This window comes from Magallana gigas, chromosome 4 (genome assembly GCF_963853765.1).
Source record: "Magallana gigas chromosome 4, xbMagGiga1.1, whole genome shotgun sequence".
In the NCBI taxonomy this organism is placed as follows: Eukaryota; Metazoa; Mollusca; class Bivalvia; order Ostreida; family Ostreidae; genus Magallana; species Magallana gigas.
In genome coordinates this window covers 50568429-50587170 of record NC_088856.1, presented here as the reverse complement: position 1 = coordinate 50587170, position 18742 = coordinate 50568429, and the positions used below count along the sequence as shown (strand labels likewise).

The window sequence follows — 18742 nt, the reverse complement described above, 5'->3', positions numbered from 1 at the left end:
GATTTAAAATGGCGAAAATCCAGATTTTTTTATGTTTTGTTCAAGTTTTTCAACTGGGGAAAAAGCATGAAAAAAACTATGGTAATGCAGTCAAGCAAACCTTTTTTGCATAGTTAAGGCGGGCTTAGTCTGAAATATATGCTGGCTGTGACGAAAATGGCGCTAATGGGATTAACATTGCAGTCAATATGGTTGAAAGCCAAATTTTATGACCCCCTTTTAAAGTCTTTAAAATTAAGGATACAAACTATTCTAAAGTGAATCAGCATAGTATTGTATTATATCTAAGGTCTTCTGAGTACCACAAAATACTCTGATCATTTAAAATAAAAGATGGCAGCAAATAGGTAAAAGAGACGGGCAGTCAGATTTAATCATTCCTTCTGACAGTATCTTCAATGGAAAAAATAACAAAATTATTAAATGGTCTAGCAAACATTTTTACCGTTGTGCCATGTATCAATCTTCCTATGATTAGAGCACCGCTGAATGATCAAAATATCATTACGCTTCATCCCCTCCCCAACATCTTTATTTTTTCTGCTAACTCTTTCTCACTCTCTCAGTTCTCTCAGTTCTCTCTTCTTCTCTTTCAGTTCTCTCTCTCTCTCAAAATTAAATGCGTAATAAAAGATTAATTATTGGCGAGTGAAATCTATGTCTCTAAATATATGATACAAGTATTGCTATTTTTCATAACAATGTGTTAAATAATATAAACTACTTTTGATACATGTGATAGGTTTTATACAAACCAGTCACAATTGGATCCGAGACACGTGATAAACAAGCACCGTATTAACAATCATTAGTATCATTCTCATAATCTTAATATAAACCGTTTTACCACGCCGTGCGAGTTGTTGACTTTCTTCGTGAACGGCTTGTATACCTTCAAACTCAAAGTAGAATAGAGAATGTCGAATGACACGTTTAATTTGTCCAGTCAGATTATTAAGCAGTAATTGTCTCTCTAATTAAATAAAAAATAATCTCAAGCCCCCTCAGTATAGATACATACCAGTGAAAGAAATAAACACACAGCATAAATGTTCTTCATTTTCAAGATGTTTTATTACATCAATTACGTCAATTAGATAATGGAAACATTCAATAGCACACATAGTAACCACAGCTATAATAACATTCTCTTTTATATTTCGGTTTTGAGTTGGCCATATTACCGGAAGACCTCTTACACAGCGACCGAAAGAAGCGTTTCACAACCGGATGTGTTTCCGGGGCATTGGTCGACTGTAAAAAGAAATTATTAATTACATCAGTAAAAACTTTATGTTACATTACATAAGGTAACTTCTGACAAATTTGTTTTCAAACAAACATTACAATAATTTTTAAAAGATCGTGTATAGCAAAGCGACTTAAATATGCAAAGAATATAAAAATGGCTAACGAAACGACCAATAATTAAAATTGTCAAATTCTTCAAATCAGTCAGTCACTTGTTCAGGACACAAAAATAAATAACATTGATTCGACTCAATTGATTACTCCAGGGCAATCGGCTGCAAGACCAAAACCATCCCAAACACTAAAATACAAAACTGAACAATATGGAGTTTTGATTTCTATTATTGTTTCTTTGGTAGTGCTAGTTGTAGTACTAGATTTTGTTTTTCTTGTTTTTATTCTGTCTATGATGCGACACTTAAGGATTGAAAACAAGTATTTTTTTTAAAGGAATGATCGGCATGAAATACCATTGCTCAACTCTTTTAATATAATATACGCTACATGCAGTATAATATATATAACACCGTTTTAATGATTTCCGAAATGGCAAGGCATGAATGAACTTAACAATTAGTAGGCGAATCATACATCCGAGTAATATTCTTACGCATATGTGAAAAAAAAACATGATTTGCATCATTATGTATGTAGCCGTATAAATGTTTTATTTTCAGGGTAAAATGATAAGAGTAGCGTTTATAGTAATCTACGTCTAATTATAGATTTAAATTAGGTTGTCAATGCATAGTAAATAAAATAGTGCAAGGCACAATGCGTGTGCAAATAGTTAAATTTGCCGGATGCCGCATATGGACACAACTGTGATCGGCCGAAGCCGATAACAAAAATTTCAAAAAGTTTTACCGAGTTATATAAGTAGTTAGTAATGTGATCAAATGTATAATTAAAAAAAAATCTGTGGAAATAATTATTTCATTTTCTTTTTTAAAAAGGTTTTTTTTAATAAAATGCATTGATTTTTTTAAAATTTTCTCTTAACGAACTTATTAAAAAATGATTAAAACTCAAATACTTAACAAAAAAATTATTATATAATTGATCTGGTTAAATGATTCAGTTTAACAAACGCATGTTTGTTAAGTACAAGTTAATTTTTATGTTACTGTTTTGATTTGAAGTGAAATAAATATCCATACACAATTGTAAATTGAACTATTAATATGAATTATTAATGTAACCTGCTCGTTTTACAAGAAAAATTACTATTTAAGAGGTGAACTTACCGAACTGATTTGCAGAAACGTCCCAATCATTAACAAGTAAAATATACCAAATTGTTTCATTTTTACCTAAAAAAAATAATTATTCCCACGCAATCATCAAAACATACAATATTTTTTAGCCAATAGAAAACGCTCTGAAATGTTTTCTTTTATTTTTTAAAAAAATCTACAAATTTTTAAAGTTTAAAGGCAAGCATTGCATCGTACTTACAATCTGCTGTTGAGAAATCTTCATATATAATAAATACTTCTTTTGAACCAGGTATTTAAATACAAAAAATTGTTCGTGCCCATCTGTGAAAATTCAAGGAACATTAAGTTTAAAATTAACATCATTTTTTGATGATAAGTAGTCTGAATTCTCCAGAGCATGTAAAACCCACTCTATAACCAGAGTAACACATTGTCAACTTTATGAGCATAGAAAAATCGATGGCAATGCAGCGAATAAAAATTGATTTTTGGTGCATATATGTATGTAAGCAATTTTGTCACACACATATCACCCACATATCTATTGCAGCATCTCCAACATTTAATAAAGTAATAAAAAAAAAACAAAAAAAAAAAAAACATTGCATGTGGCTCAGTCCGCTTTGTTTTTATACTGGGGAAAAACAATCTATTAAGAGGGACTGTATAAATTTTCATATAGAGGGATTTTGATCAGTTTTTAATTTTATGTTTTTTTTGTAACATATATGTGTGAAGATGATAAAATTTCAATACTGATATATGGCATCCCTGAAACAATAATGGTTTCAAGCATGAAACTTGATCCAAGTAACATTTAGCAGTTCCCCGCTTACAAAGAATAATCCGAGGTTCTGCATGGATATTTTTCATTCAACTGATTAAAATCCCAGTAGATTGTCATTCCGATGTGAAAAGAAAATATGAACACTAATAAACAGCTGGTTGCTGAAAACTCAAATAAAACGTTTATAAAACTTTTATTTGCATTTACAAGGAAACAAATATTCATATACCCCTTATTTACCCCATATCAATTATCATGTGGTGGGAACTAGGAACCAGAGTGAAATTGGAGGGAAATGGGAGGACATCACAATAAGTAGGGAGAAATGAAAATTCCAGCTTTGGAAGTAACTAAATGTCGTGGAGAAACATTTTTTAGCTTTTGACACACTGAGTTGGGATTTTATTGAAGTTCCTGTTGAGAAAAACAGTAATGGGTTTTTTACAAATTTCTTAGGACAGTGACCCACATTTTGATGACTTTGTGATAAGTTAGATTCGGGAGACTGAAGATTGAAGAATGTCAGCATTGCTTGTGTTGTTTCGTACATCACATACAAAACTATGGTTGCTAATGGAATGTGCAGAGAAAAGTAGCTCTCACCATTGGAAGGACAGAAGCTTGATTTAAATTTCGACACAGGAAGTTTTGGGAGATATCAAACATAACCCAGATGTATGAATAAAATAGGAAGTTTTGCATAGGAATTACCTCGCATTTTTGACAATTTATCTACTATAGATAGGACTTTATGCATCTTTATATATATATAAAGCACTGAATAGAATCAACAACACTAGGCATCTTTAAAGTGTCGGATCTAATATATAGATACTAAGCCAGTAAACTGAATATAAAAAGCACTAAAAATGGCTAACAACACGAACAATAGAAATTGTCAAATTTTCGGGACAACCAGTCCCTTCTTCAGGACCAAAAAATAAATTACATGAGTACAAAACAAAGAAAACAAAATCTAAAGCTACTACTAAACTACTAAAGAAACTATAGTTTCTTAAGCCATTTTTAGTGCTTTATATATATACATATACATATATATATATATATATATATATATATATATATATATATATATATATATATAATAATTAATTTTTTTACGCAAATATATGCACATAATAAATCATTTATATAATTGATAACGATCACAATGAATGCTAGTTCAAATGGCCCAAAACGCAGTAGCAAGAGAGGGGAAAATACATGTACACTAGACAAGGGATGAGTGTAGCTTATTGTTGCAGTACAAACAATGTTGGTTGACAAGCAATATACATTGAGTATATAGTGAACATACTGAAAGCACTTCGTTTTCATTTCTCTCAGAGTGAACACGTTTCTTTTGTCAATCGTAGTGTTTGTGTAAAGTATAAAATATTATATTCTTTGAGTATCGGGAGGCCTTCAAGTTCTTTCCTTTACGTGATGGGGATGCTGAGGATCTGACTGAAGAGGATTATTCGTGTGACCAAGTCCTTCGGGAACAAATCGTGGTGAGGGCCTTTCCCGAGACACATTAATAAATCTGGCTTATATTTATTTTAAAGGTTTTAAGGTATTTCATGCGGGGGTCTAAGGAACTTGGGGGGGGGGGGGGGGGGCAGGGGGTCCAGATCCCCATTGCAAAATTCAAATTACTTTAAATTTACATTATACAATAACCAAACATATGCCTCAGACCCCCCCCCCCCCCCCCCGTCAAACTAAAATGTCCATCGGAGACCCCCCCCCCCCCCGGAAAAACTTTTCTGTATCCGCGCATGTAATAACTGGTCTATGCAAATGAACGACTTCAAATCGTTCCACATTATAGAAACTCAGAGCCGAATATTTAATGCTATTATATTGTTTGAAATTAAAAAATAAAGCAATGTAATTCAACAAATGCTTGACACGATGACTATATTAGAATTTTTTGTTGTAATTAACATTTAACCAAACATTTCAAAATAAACAAGAGATCCACAAGTCTTTACGGTCACCTGAGTACTAAATACTCCTTGGATGAACCTTTCAGGTATTTTAGTGGGTTTTTCTTATGTTTGCAAACATCGATTCATAAGGGGAAAGGAAGGAGAGGGGGATGAATACTCAAGTTACTAAAGTTACCTAGAGAATGTTAAAAAAGGACATTATGGACATAATAAAAACGCATTTTGTTTATTGAAGGCGGAAAAAGTACATATGAAATTTTATATACTTCCACTATATATGGTCAAATTGGCCCCGACCTAAGACCTGAAGCCCTTAAACAGGGGCCAGAATTTCAAAAGTTTGGTAGAGCGTTTCATGGACATCTTACCCATGTCGACCACGTCGCTCCACGACAAACGAAGAATAACGATAATAGTGACTAATATGATCTAAAAATTTAACTGATCAAAAACTCTTTGCAGGCGAAAATAGAAACAGTCAGTAGTTTTGATTAAATTTTACCTGGGCCCAATCACAAAAAAAGTTTTAGACCAGTTTGCTTTTCTTTGCGTTTGTAAAAGAAAACGGACTGACTCTTTTCAATGCTCAAATTGGCCCCGCACTAAGACCTGAATCCCATAAACAGGGGTCATGAATTTCATAAGTTTGGTAGAGCTTTTCATTGACATCTTAATCATGCATTTAGTTTATTTACATGTGTCTGAGTAGAGAAAAATTCTCAGTTTTTAAAATTTGGCGTTTTTTTTTTTTTTTTTTTTTTTTTTTTACAGATTTGCCCCCTTGAAGACTCCTGGATTGGTAAGGTATAACGTTCATAAATTAGATTCCTCTTATTCTCGAGTTGCTTGAAACCAAAAATAGTAACAACTGCCTTACTTTTTTCAGAAAGAAGTAAAGAAAAATGTAAAACTGTTAAAAGACGACGGACGGCAAACGACGCACGTCGCTCCTCGACTCACGAAGAATAACGAAATTAGTGACTAAGGTGGTCTAAAAATTCAACTGATCAGAAACCCATTGCAGGCGAAAATAGAAACAGTCAGTAGTTTTGCTTAAAATTTTACATGAGCCCAATCACAAAACAAAGTTTTAGACCAGTTTGCTTTTCTTTGCGTTTGTAAAATAAATCAGATTGACTTTTTTCTAAAATCCTGTAGTGTTACTTAATTAAAATAAAAATTTGATTTTCTTTTACAATTAGAAACAATATTATGCACTCGTCGTCTTACTCCTTGTGACTTAGTTTTGAAACTCATCCACTTGATAGCATGTTTAATCTTCATAATGTTTACCAACTTCGTCGGAATCGATGACTGTCAACCAGTGCCCAAAAGACATCGTTTTGACAAGACTCTTATTGACAGCATCTACTGAAAAATAGACCTTTTGAACTGGCAATGCTATTAAAATGGGCAGCCTGTATACAGGGTTTGATGACATGTCATCTACAAACCTACCTACAATCTACGAAGATTGCTCTGGGGTGGGGATGGTTTTCGAGGATGATGAGGATGGGTTTTTTTTAATTTCAGATGCAACAATCAATATTGTTTCAATTTGTGAGGAGAATTAAATAATGTTACAGTTTTATCAATTTTTACAAGGTCATGCAAACATTCACAATATTTCCTATATCAATTTTAATCTGAAAGTCTATTTCAATAACGTAATATTTAAAATTATGGGGTAAAAAAAATAAATAAAAAAAAAATTAACATATTTGTTTACAAATCATTTATTATACATAATAACACATTATTTAAGGTATACAATGTACAACTGCAGAGTATATCACTAGTGCGTAAGAAAGAAAAGTTACACATCTTTAGAAATCTTAACAGAACAAAGATCAGATAAACACCACTCAGATGTTCAACAAATGTGGTACCTTCATTTTTCTACTTTGAGAAAAGAAAAGTATGATTTATATTCATATTTTTAAGATAAAAGATTAAAATTAACTCATAACAATATAAAGAAGAGTTTAAAAATGTTTTTACCAGATATTTAGTTTAACCTTTTGTGTCATTTTGTCAACATTGAAATGTTTTGATTTCTATAACATATACCAACAACGTTTTTCTTATTGTATTTTATAATGCACGTAGTTTTTTTTTTTTTACATTAAACGCATAAAAAATCAATTTGTTGACAATAAAATCACTGTTCTTAAACAGTTTATTATTATGATGATGTATAAACATGACAAACAAAACAATGGTATTGTTGGCATGAACTAAATGGACACATATTTTATAGGCAAGAATCTATTATATAATACAGTGAATTATCTTGATGCTAATACATATTCTGTATACACACAGTCAGTTGTTAACACACAATACAAATAAACAATGTCACACTACTGTGTAATGTTCTAGACATATTGTATTTTCTTCACTTTACCTGTGTTAAACTCAGCCACAAAGAGGTTGTCTCTGGTGTCCACACATAAACCACATGGACTCTGTAAATCACAGTTGTCAATGTAGCGGAGGAACTGTCCGTCCTGATCCAGGATGTGGATACGGTGGTTGACACAGTCTGCTGTCAGGATCCGACCCTGGCTGTCTGTTGTGATGCCGCGTGGACTAAATGATCCCTTGGTAGTAGAGGGAGGACCAGTGTAGATAAACCGGAGTTTCCCGGCCTGATTGACCACCACTACTGCACCGGCGTCTGACACACATATATCTAGGTTCCTGTTCTCACTGATGTATTTATTGTATCCACCAGGTGAATAGAGAGGTTGTCCTTTGTCGTCGTACTGAATACTTTGTTTCTCTGTAGGGCCAGAGTAACGCACAACTTTTGTTTGTTTATTGTCACTGTCAATGACAACCAGGAGGTCACCAGAGGAGGTACTACAGACTTTAAGTGGTCTCCATCCCCGTAGTCTGATCACGGTCTTTATCTTTTTATTCTTCACTATGTTCACAGTTCTATCTCTATAATCAGTATAAACTAGATTCCCACTCCTTGTCACTGATATGCCCCATGGTCTGTCCCCTGACTTAGTTTGGACTGACTTCACTAGTTTCCCCCTTAGGTTGTAGAGTCTCATTATTTCGTCCTCACCACACGTCCAAATTTCCTCATCATTCAGGCAGGACACACTGTCTAATACTTCATACTCGGTGTTTATCTGTGGTACATCAGTGAGCGGTCTGTCCGGGGGAGAGGACTCAGCACCGGATGATTCTAGAGTGTAGCCATATTCTTCAGTTTTGATTGATAATACTGGCAGAGAACCAAACTGTTGATAAAGCTGTTCTTTGTTGATCTTCTGAGGGGTAAATCTTAGTAAAGACACTGTGAGTTTAGGAGGCAATGTTCTGAATTTATTATTCCTGGATTTAAAGGCAGAGACACGGCTGACATCTTTGGAGTCCAGTAACTTCTTCAGTTCAGCTATGCTCTGTGAGATTTCAGAAATGGTATGTTTAATTTCATCTTGCTGTTTATTTAGAGCAGCCAGGTGTCTGATCTCCATTTCTTCCACGTTAGATTTCATGCTTCTGATAATGGTGTCTATTTCTTTGTGCAAGTTTTCTCCATATTTGTCGATTTCTGTTGTTAATTTCTGTGAGTTTTCATTCAGAGCAGATTTTTGGACTGGGATAATGAATGCAATCTCTTGGTATTTAGGATAAATGGATTTCTCTAGTTCTTGTAAATCTTTTTGAATGATTTCTTTCTTGTTCTCAATGTTTTTAGTTATTTCAATAAATTTATGGCCGCTGTGTTCTTCAGAGGAAAGACATGTTGTACAAATAGGAATGTCACATTGTTCACAATAAAGTGCACTTATGTTTGAGGAATGTTTTGGACATTTAGCAGTATATCCTTGCTTTTTAAAAGGCAACACTTTGTGTTCTTTGGATAGATCAGAGAGATGTTCCCCCTCACAGGCTTTACACAGATATTTCTTACAATTGTCACAGTACATAGGGGGGCTCGGGGTCTCACAGAGATAACACCGTAACACATCCTGGGCCCAGCTCTTGTCCATGGTCATATACTTTCACTCATGTTCTGAAAAAATAAAAAGGTTGATATATCACTTTTGAAGTTTTTGTCAATTTGACTTTTTATCATAAAACTTTTGTGTTTTTTGAATAAAAAGTTTAAGTAGAGGACTTCCGGGTAGACATAATTATGAAGTCAGTTTTTCTTACAGATGTGTGATAATAGAGAAGATTTTTTTTTAAATCATATGCATAAACACTATATGGCTATATTGCTCCCCCCCCCTTTCGGTCCTGATTCCTTTACCAAGGGGCCATGAATTTTACATTTTTTGTAGCGAGTTTCATGAACATCATAACCATGCATTTAGTTTTAAACAAATATATATGGGAGTAGAGGAGAAGAATTTTTAAGATTTAATACTTATTCACTATATATTTATATTGGCCCAACCCTAGATCCTGAACCCCTGACCTAGGGGCCAAATATTTCCTACTAAAAGGGCTTAAAGGACATTATAACCATGTATTTTGTTTTTAACATTATATATATATATATATATATATATATATATATATATATATATATATATATATATATATATATATATATATATATATATAAAAGAAAAAAAGCAACACTAGCTGCAAAACATAGCGCTTTCATTGTTAAAAATCTTCAGACGTCTGAAGATTTTTAACAAGAAAAGAGCTTATGTTTTGCAGTTAGTGTTGCTTTTTTTCTTTTATTATATTTTTACCGGGCACTGAGAAAATACTTTTGTGATTTGGATAATATATATATATATATATATATATATATATATATATATATATATATATATATATATGTAATAGAGGGCTGTATGGATATCAAAACCATGCATTTAGTTTTGTAACCAAAAAATGGGAGTAGAGAGGAAGAATTTTCTAAGATTTAATACATTTTTACTTCATAGCCATATTGGTCCAACCATAGAGCCAGAACCCCCTGACCAGGAGTCACAATTTTAGTAGAGGACCTCATGGATATTATAACTATGCATTTAGTGTTAAACAAATATATGTGGGGTTAGAAAAAAAGATTTTCTAAGATTTATTACATTTTTACTATACGGCCATATTATTCACAGGGGCCATCACAATTTTGATAGAAAGCTTCATACACCTCATATCCTTGTATTTAGTTTTTTTAACAAATATATATGGGAGAGAAAAGAAGATACATGGCCATGTTGAATCACTCTAGAGTATGAACCCCTGACTCAGGGGCAATGAATTTCACAATTTTAATAGAGGGCTTCATTGATATCACAATCATGGATTTAGTTTTATAACAAATAGATATGGGAGTAGAGAAGAAGATTTTCTAAGATTTGATATAGTTTTACTATATGGCCATATTTGCCCAATCGTAGAGCCAGAAACCAAGGGTCATGAGTTTTACAATTGCTGTAGAGGGCGTCATCATAACCGTGCAATCACTTTTTTCCCCACATGTGTGGAAGAAGAGAAGATTTTTGAAAATGATTCTTTTTATGCCATATTTGTCCCCCTTGTGGCGATCCGGGTGGTAAAGCACATCGCTCAACTGAGAACAATAGTCAACAAAAAGCTTTAGACCGTCTTTAGAGTATCAAATACAAAATGTCAAGACGACTTCATAGAGTATATAGATCTACATTTTCAAAGATTTTTCTAAAATTTCTCCAACATATTTTTCTTCAAAATATTTCCAAGTTTAACAGTTAGATTCTGTTGTTGTATAAGATTTAGAGAATTAGATTTATTTATTAAAATTTCTCTAAATAATCCATGTTAAAATCCAACTATTCAGGTTCTATTCTACCTCTGAGGATTATGATTTGTACAAACTTGAATCTGCACTACCTTAGGATGCTTTCACACAAGTTACAGCTATTCTGGCTTATTGGTATTCGATAAGATCTTTAATTATTTTTTCTATTTTTTCCTATGTAAAAATTTGAACCCTAACACCAATGTTGACCCACCCTACCCCCGAGGATCATGATTTGAACAAACTAAAATCTACAATACCTAAGGATGCTTCAACACAAGTTTTAGCTTTTCTGGACATTTGAAAAGATTTTTCTCTATGTAGTCCGGCGTAAAAGTTTAACTCTCCTATAGTGACCCAACACTAACTTCAGGGATCGTGATTTAAAAACTTGAATCTACAATACCTGAAGGCTTTTACACATGTTACAGATTTTCAGACTGATTGGTTTATGGGAATTAGATTTTCCTCTATATATTCCTACGTAAAAATCTGAACCCTAACTGTTGACCCACTGTATCCCAATTATACTTCGGCCAAGTTTGGATGCAATTAAACAAGTTCTTGTTGAGAAGATGAAAATGTGAAAAGTTTACAACAATGACAATGACAGACAGTGTCTAAATATTTATAAAAGAATCAATTCTTGCCAAGAACCATTTCTCGCCTTTGCATTGCTACGTCATTTTATCAACACATTGACAGAAAATCATGTACAAAATATGACGTAACAATGCACTGATGAGAAAAGATACTTGGCATGAATGGGTTGCACGCCAGAGAGATAAAACAATCAACTTAGTCAGACAATATATACATGTATTGATACCAACGGCCAAAGTAAAATTACGAACCTTTTCACTTCTAACTCAAAATGGCGACAATGTGCTTGGTTTTTTTTTCTTCCTGGTAAGGTGTCCTGTAAAAAATCGTGTGATTGGGTAGTTTTAATAAAACACAGAAAATAACCCTTAGAAGTGTGCTAGTTTTAATGTTTGACAAGAGTTGAAGATCAGCAATTTTAACTATCTTATTAGATTACAAAGATTACTGAATTATTTTAGTTTCATGATATACGAGCCAATATTAATCAAGCTAGATACATTTGAAAGACAGCAACATTTTAAGGATTCCCTCAAAACTACACATTAGCTGGTACAATCTGGGCAATTAATTTCGCCAACTCTCTTACAGCATTAGATTAAAATCTTCAACAATCACAAATAACATTAATACGTTTAACAGACTACGCACCTTATAAAAGCCTAAAACTCAGAAAGGCGACAATGTCCATGTTTTCTCTTCCTAGTTCGGGTTTACTCTTCCTGGTCGGCGGCCTGTATAAAATCACGTGATTGGTACAACCAAACATTCCGGATATAATCAATACATTGTGTCAGTGCAACGGTTAACTTGTTGAAGATCAGTTTATATAATCATAACAATTAAATCAAGATTTCTTGATATGCCAGTGAAATCAAGCTAGATTCGTATTTTACCTCCATGATCAAGCTTAATGCAGTGGAAGCTAGGACAGTAATATTTTAGCAATTCCCTCAATATGATTTATATAAGTAAGTGTTTAAAATCTAACTCCCTGTTGTGGTGGCCTCTTTACCTCTTCTTCCACAGAAATAAAGTTGTTAGAAAAGTTCGCAGAAAAGTACGATTGTGAGTGGACTATTTGCATTTTACTGAAACAAGGTCACTTGTACATGTATAAACAAACAAAGTTAGTTGATTTAGTTATAAAAAAAGAAAACAGGTCCTAAAAATAAATATAAGCAATACTAAATATTTGGCAATAATCCGTTTATAAATTATATAATTGATTTACATCATATGCATATGTTTAGCTAAAATGTAGTCCGGCGTAAAAGTTTAACTCTCCTATAGTGACCCAACACTAACTTCAGGGATCATGATCTAAAAACTTGAATCTACAATACCTGAAGGCTTTTACACATGTTACAGATTTTCAGACTGATTGGTTTATGGGAATTAGATTTTCCTCTATATATTCCTACGTAAAAATCTGAACCCTAACTGTTGACCCACTGTATCCCAATTATACTTCGGCCAAGTTTGGATGCAATTAAACAAGTTCTTGTTGAGAAGATGAAAATGTGAAAAGTTTACAACAATGACAATGACAGACAGTGTCTAAATATTTATAAAAGAATCAATTCTTGCCAAGAACCATTTCTCGCCTTTGCATTGCTACGTCATTTTATCAACACATTGACAGAAAATCATGTACAAAATATGACGTAACAATGCACTGACGAGAAAAGATACTTGGCATGAATAGGTTGCACGCCAGAGAGATAAAACAATCAACTTAGTCAGGCAATATATACATGTATTGATACCAACGGCCAAAGTAAAATTACGAACCTTTTCACTTCTAACTCAAAATGGCGACAATGTGCTTGGTTTTTTTTCTTCCTGGTAAGGTGTCCTGTAAAAAATCGTGTGATTGGGTAGTTTTAATAAAACACAAAAATAACCCTTAGAAGTGTGCTAGTTTTAATGTTTGACAAGAGTTGAAGATCAGCAATTTTAACTATCTTATTAGATTACAAAGATTACTGAATTATTTTAGTTTCATGATATACTAGCCAATATTAATCAAGCTAGATACATTTGAAAGACAGCAACATTTTAAGGATTCCCTCAAAACTACACATTAGCTGGTACAATCTGGGCAATTAATTTCACCAACTCTCTTACAGCATTAGATTAAAATCTTCAACAATCACAAATAACATTAATACGTTTAACAGACTACGCACCTTATAAAAGCCTAAAACTCAGAAAGGCGACAATGTCCATGTTTTCTCTTCCTAGTTCGGGTTTACTCTTCCTGGTCGGCGGCCTGTATAAAATCACGTGATTGGTACAACCAAACATTCCGGATATAATCAATACATTGTGTCAGTGCAACGGTTAACTTGTTGAAGATCAGTTTATATAATCATAACAATTAAATCAAGATTTCTTGATATGCCAGTGAAATCAGGCCAGATTCGTATTTTACCTCCATGATCAAGCTTAATGCAGTGGAAGCTAGGACAGTAATATTTTAGCAATTCCCTCAATATGATTTATATAAGTAAGTGTTTAAAATCTAACTCCCTGTTGTGGTGGCCTCTTTACCTCTTCTTCCACAGAAATAAAGTTGTTAGAAAAGTTCGCGGAAAAGTACGATTGTGAGTGGATTATTTGCATTTTACTGAAACAAGGTCACTTGTACATGTATAAACAAACAAAGTTAGTTGATTTAGTTATAAAAAAGAAAACAGGTCCTAAAAATTAATATAAGCAATACTAAATATTTGGCAATAATCCGTTTATAAATTATAAAATTGATTTACATCATATGCATATGATAAGCTAAAATAATCAACATAAATACCAATTTGTAAGACGAAAACCCGCAGTCGTTGATCAGAATAAATGAAAGATGCAGGCAAGTAACCTATAATAAAATATATCACAAGATTACTTTTATATTCTGTATACCAGATATAACTAATTTAGTTATAACAATAAATAACAAAATTACTTGTTAAGGTCTTCCGTTTCCAACGGTCGAGATGCCATAATGCCGAAAGACTATTACAAATTACTTAAAAACAATGAAGATTTTGTTATGCATTATAGAAGCAAAGATGTTGATCTAACAATATCTATCTGGAAAACTCATTGCCATACCCATTTATTAAATAACAAAGGATTTTTGTACATTATCTGAAACCGGGGGGGGGGGGGGGAGGGGTAATTCTGAAATTGTATCGATTATTCATGGTATCATTTAAAACAGTAATCGACCGGAAGACCAACTAGTTTACTCGTAACGAAGTCGTATCTAGTTATTATTTTTTTCCTCAAATTTTGTGCACGCGATATCCCGAAAACTACCCCGCCGATATCGACCATTTTTTCACAGGTGATTGCCAGTGGTCATTTTTTGAATTGAACTTCCGGTTCCGATTTACGGATGATTTTGAAAGTTTTTACGACCAATTTTGTGCTTGTGCAGACATAAACTCCGAGACTATCAGAGATACAAATATTAAATTTTCAGAATAGGTAGACTATAGTTTGAAGTTTTGCAGAATATAATTTTTTAGCGCCAGTGTCGCCATTTCTTTGAGCTCGCCTAGCTATAGGTTCAAAAATTTGATACGAATTTTAAATCAAAATGTTCATACATTTTGATCTGTATCTTTTTATCAGTTAATATTTTGTTTTATTATACTTTCATGTTAAATACTGAAATCTGATTGGCTTAGACACAGTTGATAAACCGTTCTATCAACCTCAGCGTTAGCAACGCACTTGGCAACGGGTAACACAAAAAAATGTTACATGCGCGTAAACGATGCGCGTACGGTTCGCCAAAGAATTCGCGTCATTCATATATAAAAGTAGTAAAGTTTTCTTTAAAATTAAGACATTCAGTATAATAAAATAAATAGTGCCCGTTTAGGAGGGTAAGAGTTGAAATTGACACCTCTTGAAAACCATTGTCAACCTCCGCTTCGCGTCGGTTGACAATAGTTTTCTCGGAGTGTCAATTTCAACTCTTAACCTCCTAAACGGGCACTATTTATATAATGACAAATATGACTAAAGTGGAAGAAAATCAAAAATTCTTTTCAACAAAAATCAAGAAAAAGGGGTTGGCCAAGACACTAGTAAACTTTATTACAAATAACTTAAAAATGATTAAGATTTTGTAATGCATTATAGAAGCAAAGTTGTTGATTGTAACAATGTCTATTAGGTAAAATCATTGCCACGCCCATTTATTATGTAATTAGGGATATTGAGGGGCCAAGGTACTTAAATTTTAACACAATATATCTAAAGAAGAAGACTTATTTTGTTAAGCATTGAAGAAGAGAAAATGCTTGCATTGATGATTCTAATCGATATCATCAATCAAAACACCAATGTTTGTCCCCATTAGGGATCAAAAGGAGTGACCCTTAAGATATTTAATCATTTGTTTCTCAAAAATGATTAACAATTTTAATTGGGTGTAAGAACAAAAAATGTTAGTATTTGTGAGACCTTTCAAATAAACTCAAGAACAAGGGGTTGGCCCCTGAAATTTTGGTCCAAGACACTCATAAAGTCTTTGACACATACCTTAAAAACGATCAAGATGTTGTAATGTATTATAGAAACAGAGTTTTTGATCGTAACAATATCAGTTTGAAATATTCATTGCCACAACCATTGATGACGTAATTAGTGTACCGTTTTTGATCGTAACAATATCAGTTTGAAAAATTCATTGCCACAACCATTGATGACGTAATTAGGGATTTTAGGAGACTAAAATCTTAAATCTTTAATGTGCTGTATGTGAAAAAGCAAAACACTTTGTTCAGCATTTTAAAGGATATAGACAATCGTATACATTCTATAAAAAGAAGTGGTTAAGAGAAAATTTCATTAATTTTTTAATCGTATGGTACGGAGAACCTACTCGTTACTCGTAACGAGATCGTATCTAGTTACTTATAACTTACACATATCAAATATGTACAATTCTATCAATATAATTACGTACAAAAATATGGACACTCGCTGCGGTAAACACAATACCAATACATATAATGGCGCAAAATACAAAAAACCCTGGTTTGACCAGGTGTAATTTCTGGGTAAATATATAATGCTATTATTTTAAATCTGATGATAGGAAACCCCCTTTCATTTTTAGATACTCAATAATCAACGAGAGATAACTCTTTTGTAAAAACAGTAAAAATTGAAATGAGAGTAATTACGATTTAAGGTATTTAACAAAATACATACATGATAGAATGACCCCTATCACATTACCTACGAAACTTTTCAGATTTTAACTTGACGTATTTTCTAAACAATATGTAAAGATTTGTATATTTTAAATGCACCAACAAATTTGCAGCTTAATTTTTTGATAAGATATGCTTCACCGAGCATGTAAGTTTTTTGATTTTTTATATTTTGTGCGCATTAAGAAAGTGTACCGTTTCAGCGCATAAAAAAAAACGATATTTCATTTGACATTACACTAACTTATGCAGGTCATTTTGTGAAAGTTTCAATTAAATTGAAGAATTTCTGACCGTTTTATCGCCGAAATTGGACGAACAACGTTTGAAAAATGAATAAAAAACGTTGATTCTCCCCAAGGATCTAAGTAACACCTGATACTTCAATTACATTTGAATTATACAAGAATAATAGGTATTGAATATAATATGAAACATGTTTTTGCACCATTTTGCACCATTTAGGAAGTTGGAATTCATGCAGAAGAAAGAACGGAGAAAGAAAACTAGATCTTAACTAGATAGTTACGAGTAACGTGTAGGTCTTCCGTCCGATTTTGTTTTATGTGATACAATGAAATATCGATAATTTCTGCAAAATCTGAGATCCTGGTGAAACTAGGCTTTTTGTCTTGAGACCTGGAGGAACGAAAGTGATTTATGAAAATAACAGCAAGTTGTTCTTGTACATTTATTAGTGTACATCACTGTTTATCATGCTAGATGAAACACCTCAAAAAATTTGTTAAACTTGTTAAGATGAATTGTTTGAAGCCTTCCGGTGAGTACCGGGAGTGAAAGTTGACAAAATAAAACCCGTTAAACACATCAGTTATTCTTTAACCAATTGTCTATCATTCATAAACGCTTCTTTGTCATACAATTACCATTAGCAATGCTTTCAGTAACCAACTCGATTCTTGATAACAGTAGTAAAATGTTCAACTTCAAAACGTGTTGCTGAAAATTGAAATTTACCATAAAAATAAGTACATTCAACTGATTTTCTTCTTTGTTGTGTGTTTTTTTATGTATCAAGTAATGATGATTTATACAACAATTATTTTTTTGCGTCCAATTTGACGCTAGCGTCAATATGGTTTCTAGTTTATTACTGATATCAATTTTTACATCTGCATCACCTACAGTTTACTCCATTTTCCCCTTTCCCTGTCTGTCTGTCTGTCTGTCTGTCTGTCTGTCTGTCTCTCTCTCTCTCTCTCTCTCTCTCTCTCTCTCTCTCTCTCTCTCTGATTGGACAAGTGTCAGTCAAAACATTAGTTTTAACTTTTTTGGAGTTAACGCCAATTAAAAGCTTCTACGTCCATAACTATAACAATATGTTTCATTTTTTAAACTAATGGAGATTAAAGATTTGACATTTACGGTTGAATTCAAATCTTTCAAAAAAAAATATATCTACATGTAACTCCCCACTATAGTGCCTAAAAAGCTTTAAATTGGAAAGGCTTGTTTTAACATTTTTTCCCCCGATTTCACCGTACATCACACAACGACTGTTTTGCAGTAAGTAGATAAAAAAATAAAACTCCTGCAATTTAAAAAAAATCAACACATATTGGTTATACGGAGAAATTCATGCAACTTTCAAACAACGAATTAGACAAATAATTTGTATATGTTCTTGCTTGAAAAGTGATACTTTTCCTATTTTTACATGTAATCAAATTCTCTCCTGAGATCTGATTTAATTTATCTTACAAACTCCATAAAAATCTACCAATATTTTAACAAATCAGAAACTAGACGAAAGTCATTTTTCAGAATGTTGTTTACTCAGGGTTTAGATTGTCAGATTTGGAGTGTTAAAAAGTTCAATGTCATGAGTAAACTTTTCTAAAAGCGAAAAAAGAATACTAAGTCAAAGGTTTATAACATACAATAAATGGTTTTTCATTATCATC

The 18742-nt window shown here is 32.7% G+C and overlaps 1 protein-coding gene across 5 annotated transcripts; it reads right to left on the bottom strand.

Moving 5' to 3' along the window:
* Positions 1-1048: 1048 nt before the first annotated feature.
* On the bottom strand, positions 1049-14358 carry LOC117683140 (E3 ubiquitin-protein ligase TRIM71-like). Of its 5 annotated transcripts, XR_010713355.1 has the most exons (7): positions 13776-14358; positions 13378-13441; positions 12235-12317; positions 11835-11899; positions 2710-2792; positions 2499-2564; positions 1049-1254 (listed from the first exon to the last, which is right to left on the bottom strand). XR_010713355.1 is itself a non-coding variant. In XM_066082785.1 (6 exons), the coding sequence occupies exon 6, from the start codon at positions 9230-9232 to the stop codon at positions 7592-7594; it is 1641 nt and encodes a 546-aa protein (XP_065938857.1). In that variant the 5' UTR covers positions 9233-9249; positions 11835-11899; positions 12235-12317; positions 12575-12674; positions 13378-13441; positions 13776-14328; the 3' UTR covers positions 6927-7591. The 5 variants fall into 5 exon arrangements, 4 of the variants coding, with proteins under 4 accessions (XP_065938857.1, XP_065938856.1, XP_065938855.1 ...); XM_066082785.1 differs by lacking the exons at positions 1049-1254; positions 2499-2564; positions 2710-2792 and adding exons at positions 6927-9249; positions 12575-12674 and having other exon boundaries at positions 13776-14328; XM_066082784.1 differs by lacking the exons at positions 1049-1254; positions 2499-2564; positions 2710-2792 and adding exons at positions 6927-9249; positions 12599-12674 and having other exon boundaries at positions 13776-14328.
* Between the last annotated feature and the right edge of the window lie 4384 nt (positions 14359-18742).

Bases quoted from the DNA above. Each gene is read 5' to 3' on its own strand.
- LOC117683140 (XM_066082785.1), bottom strand. From the start codon at position 9,232: ATGACCATGGACAAGAGCTGGGCCCAGGATGTGTTACGGTGTTATCTC.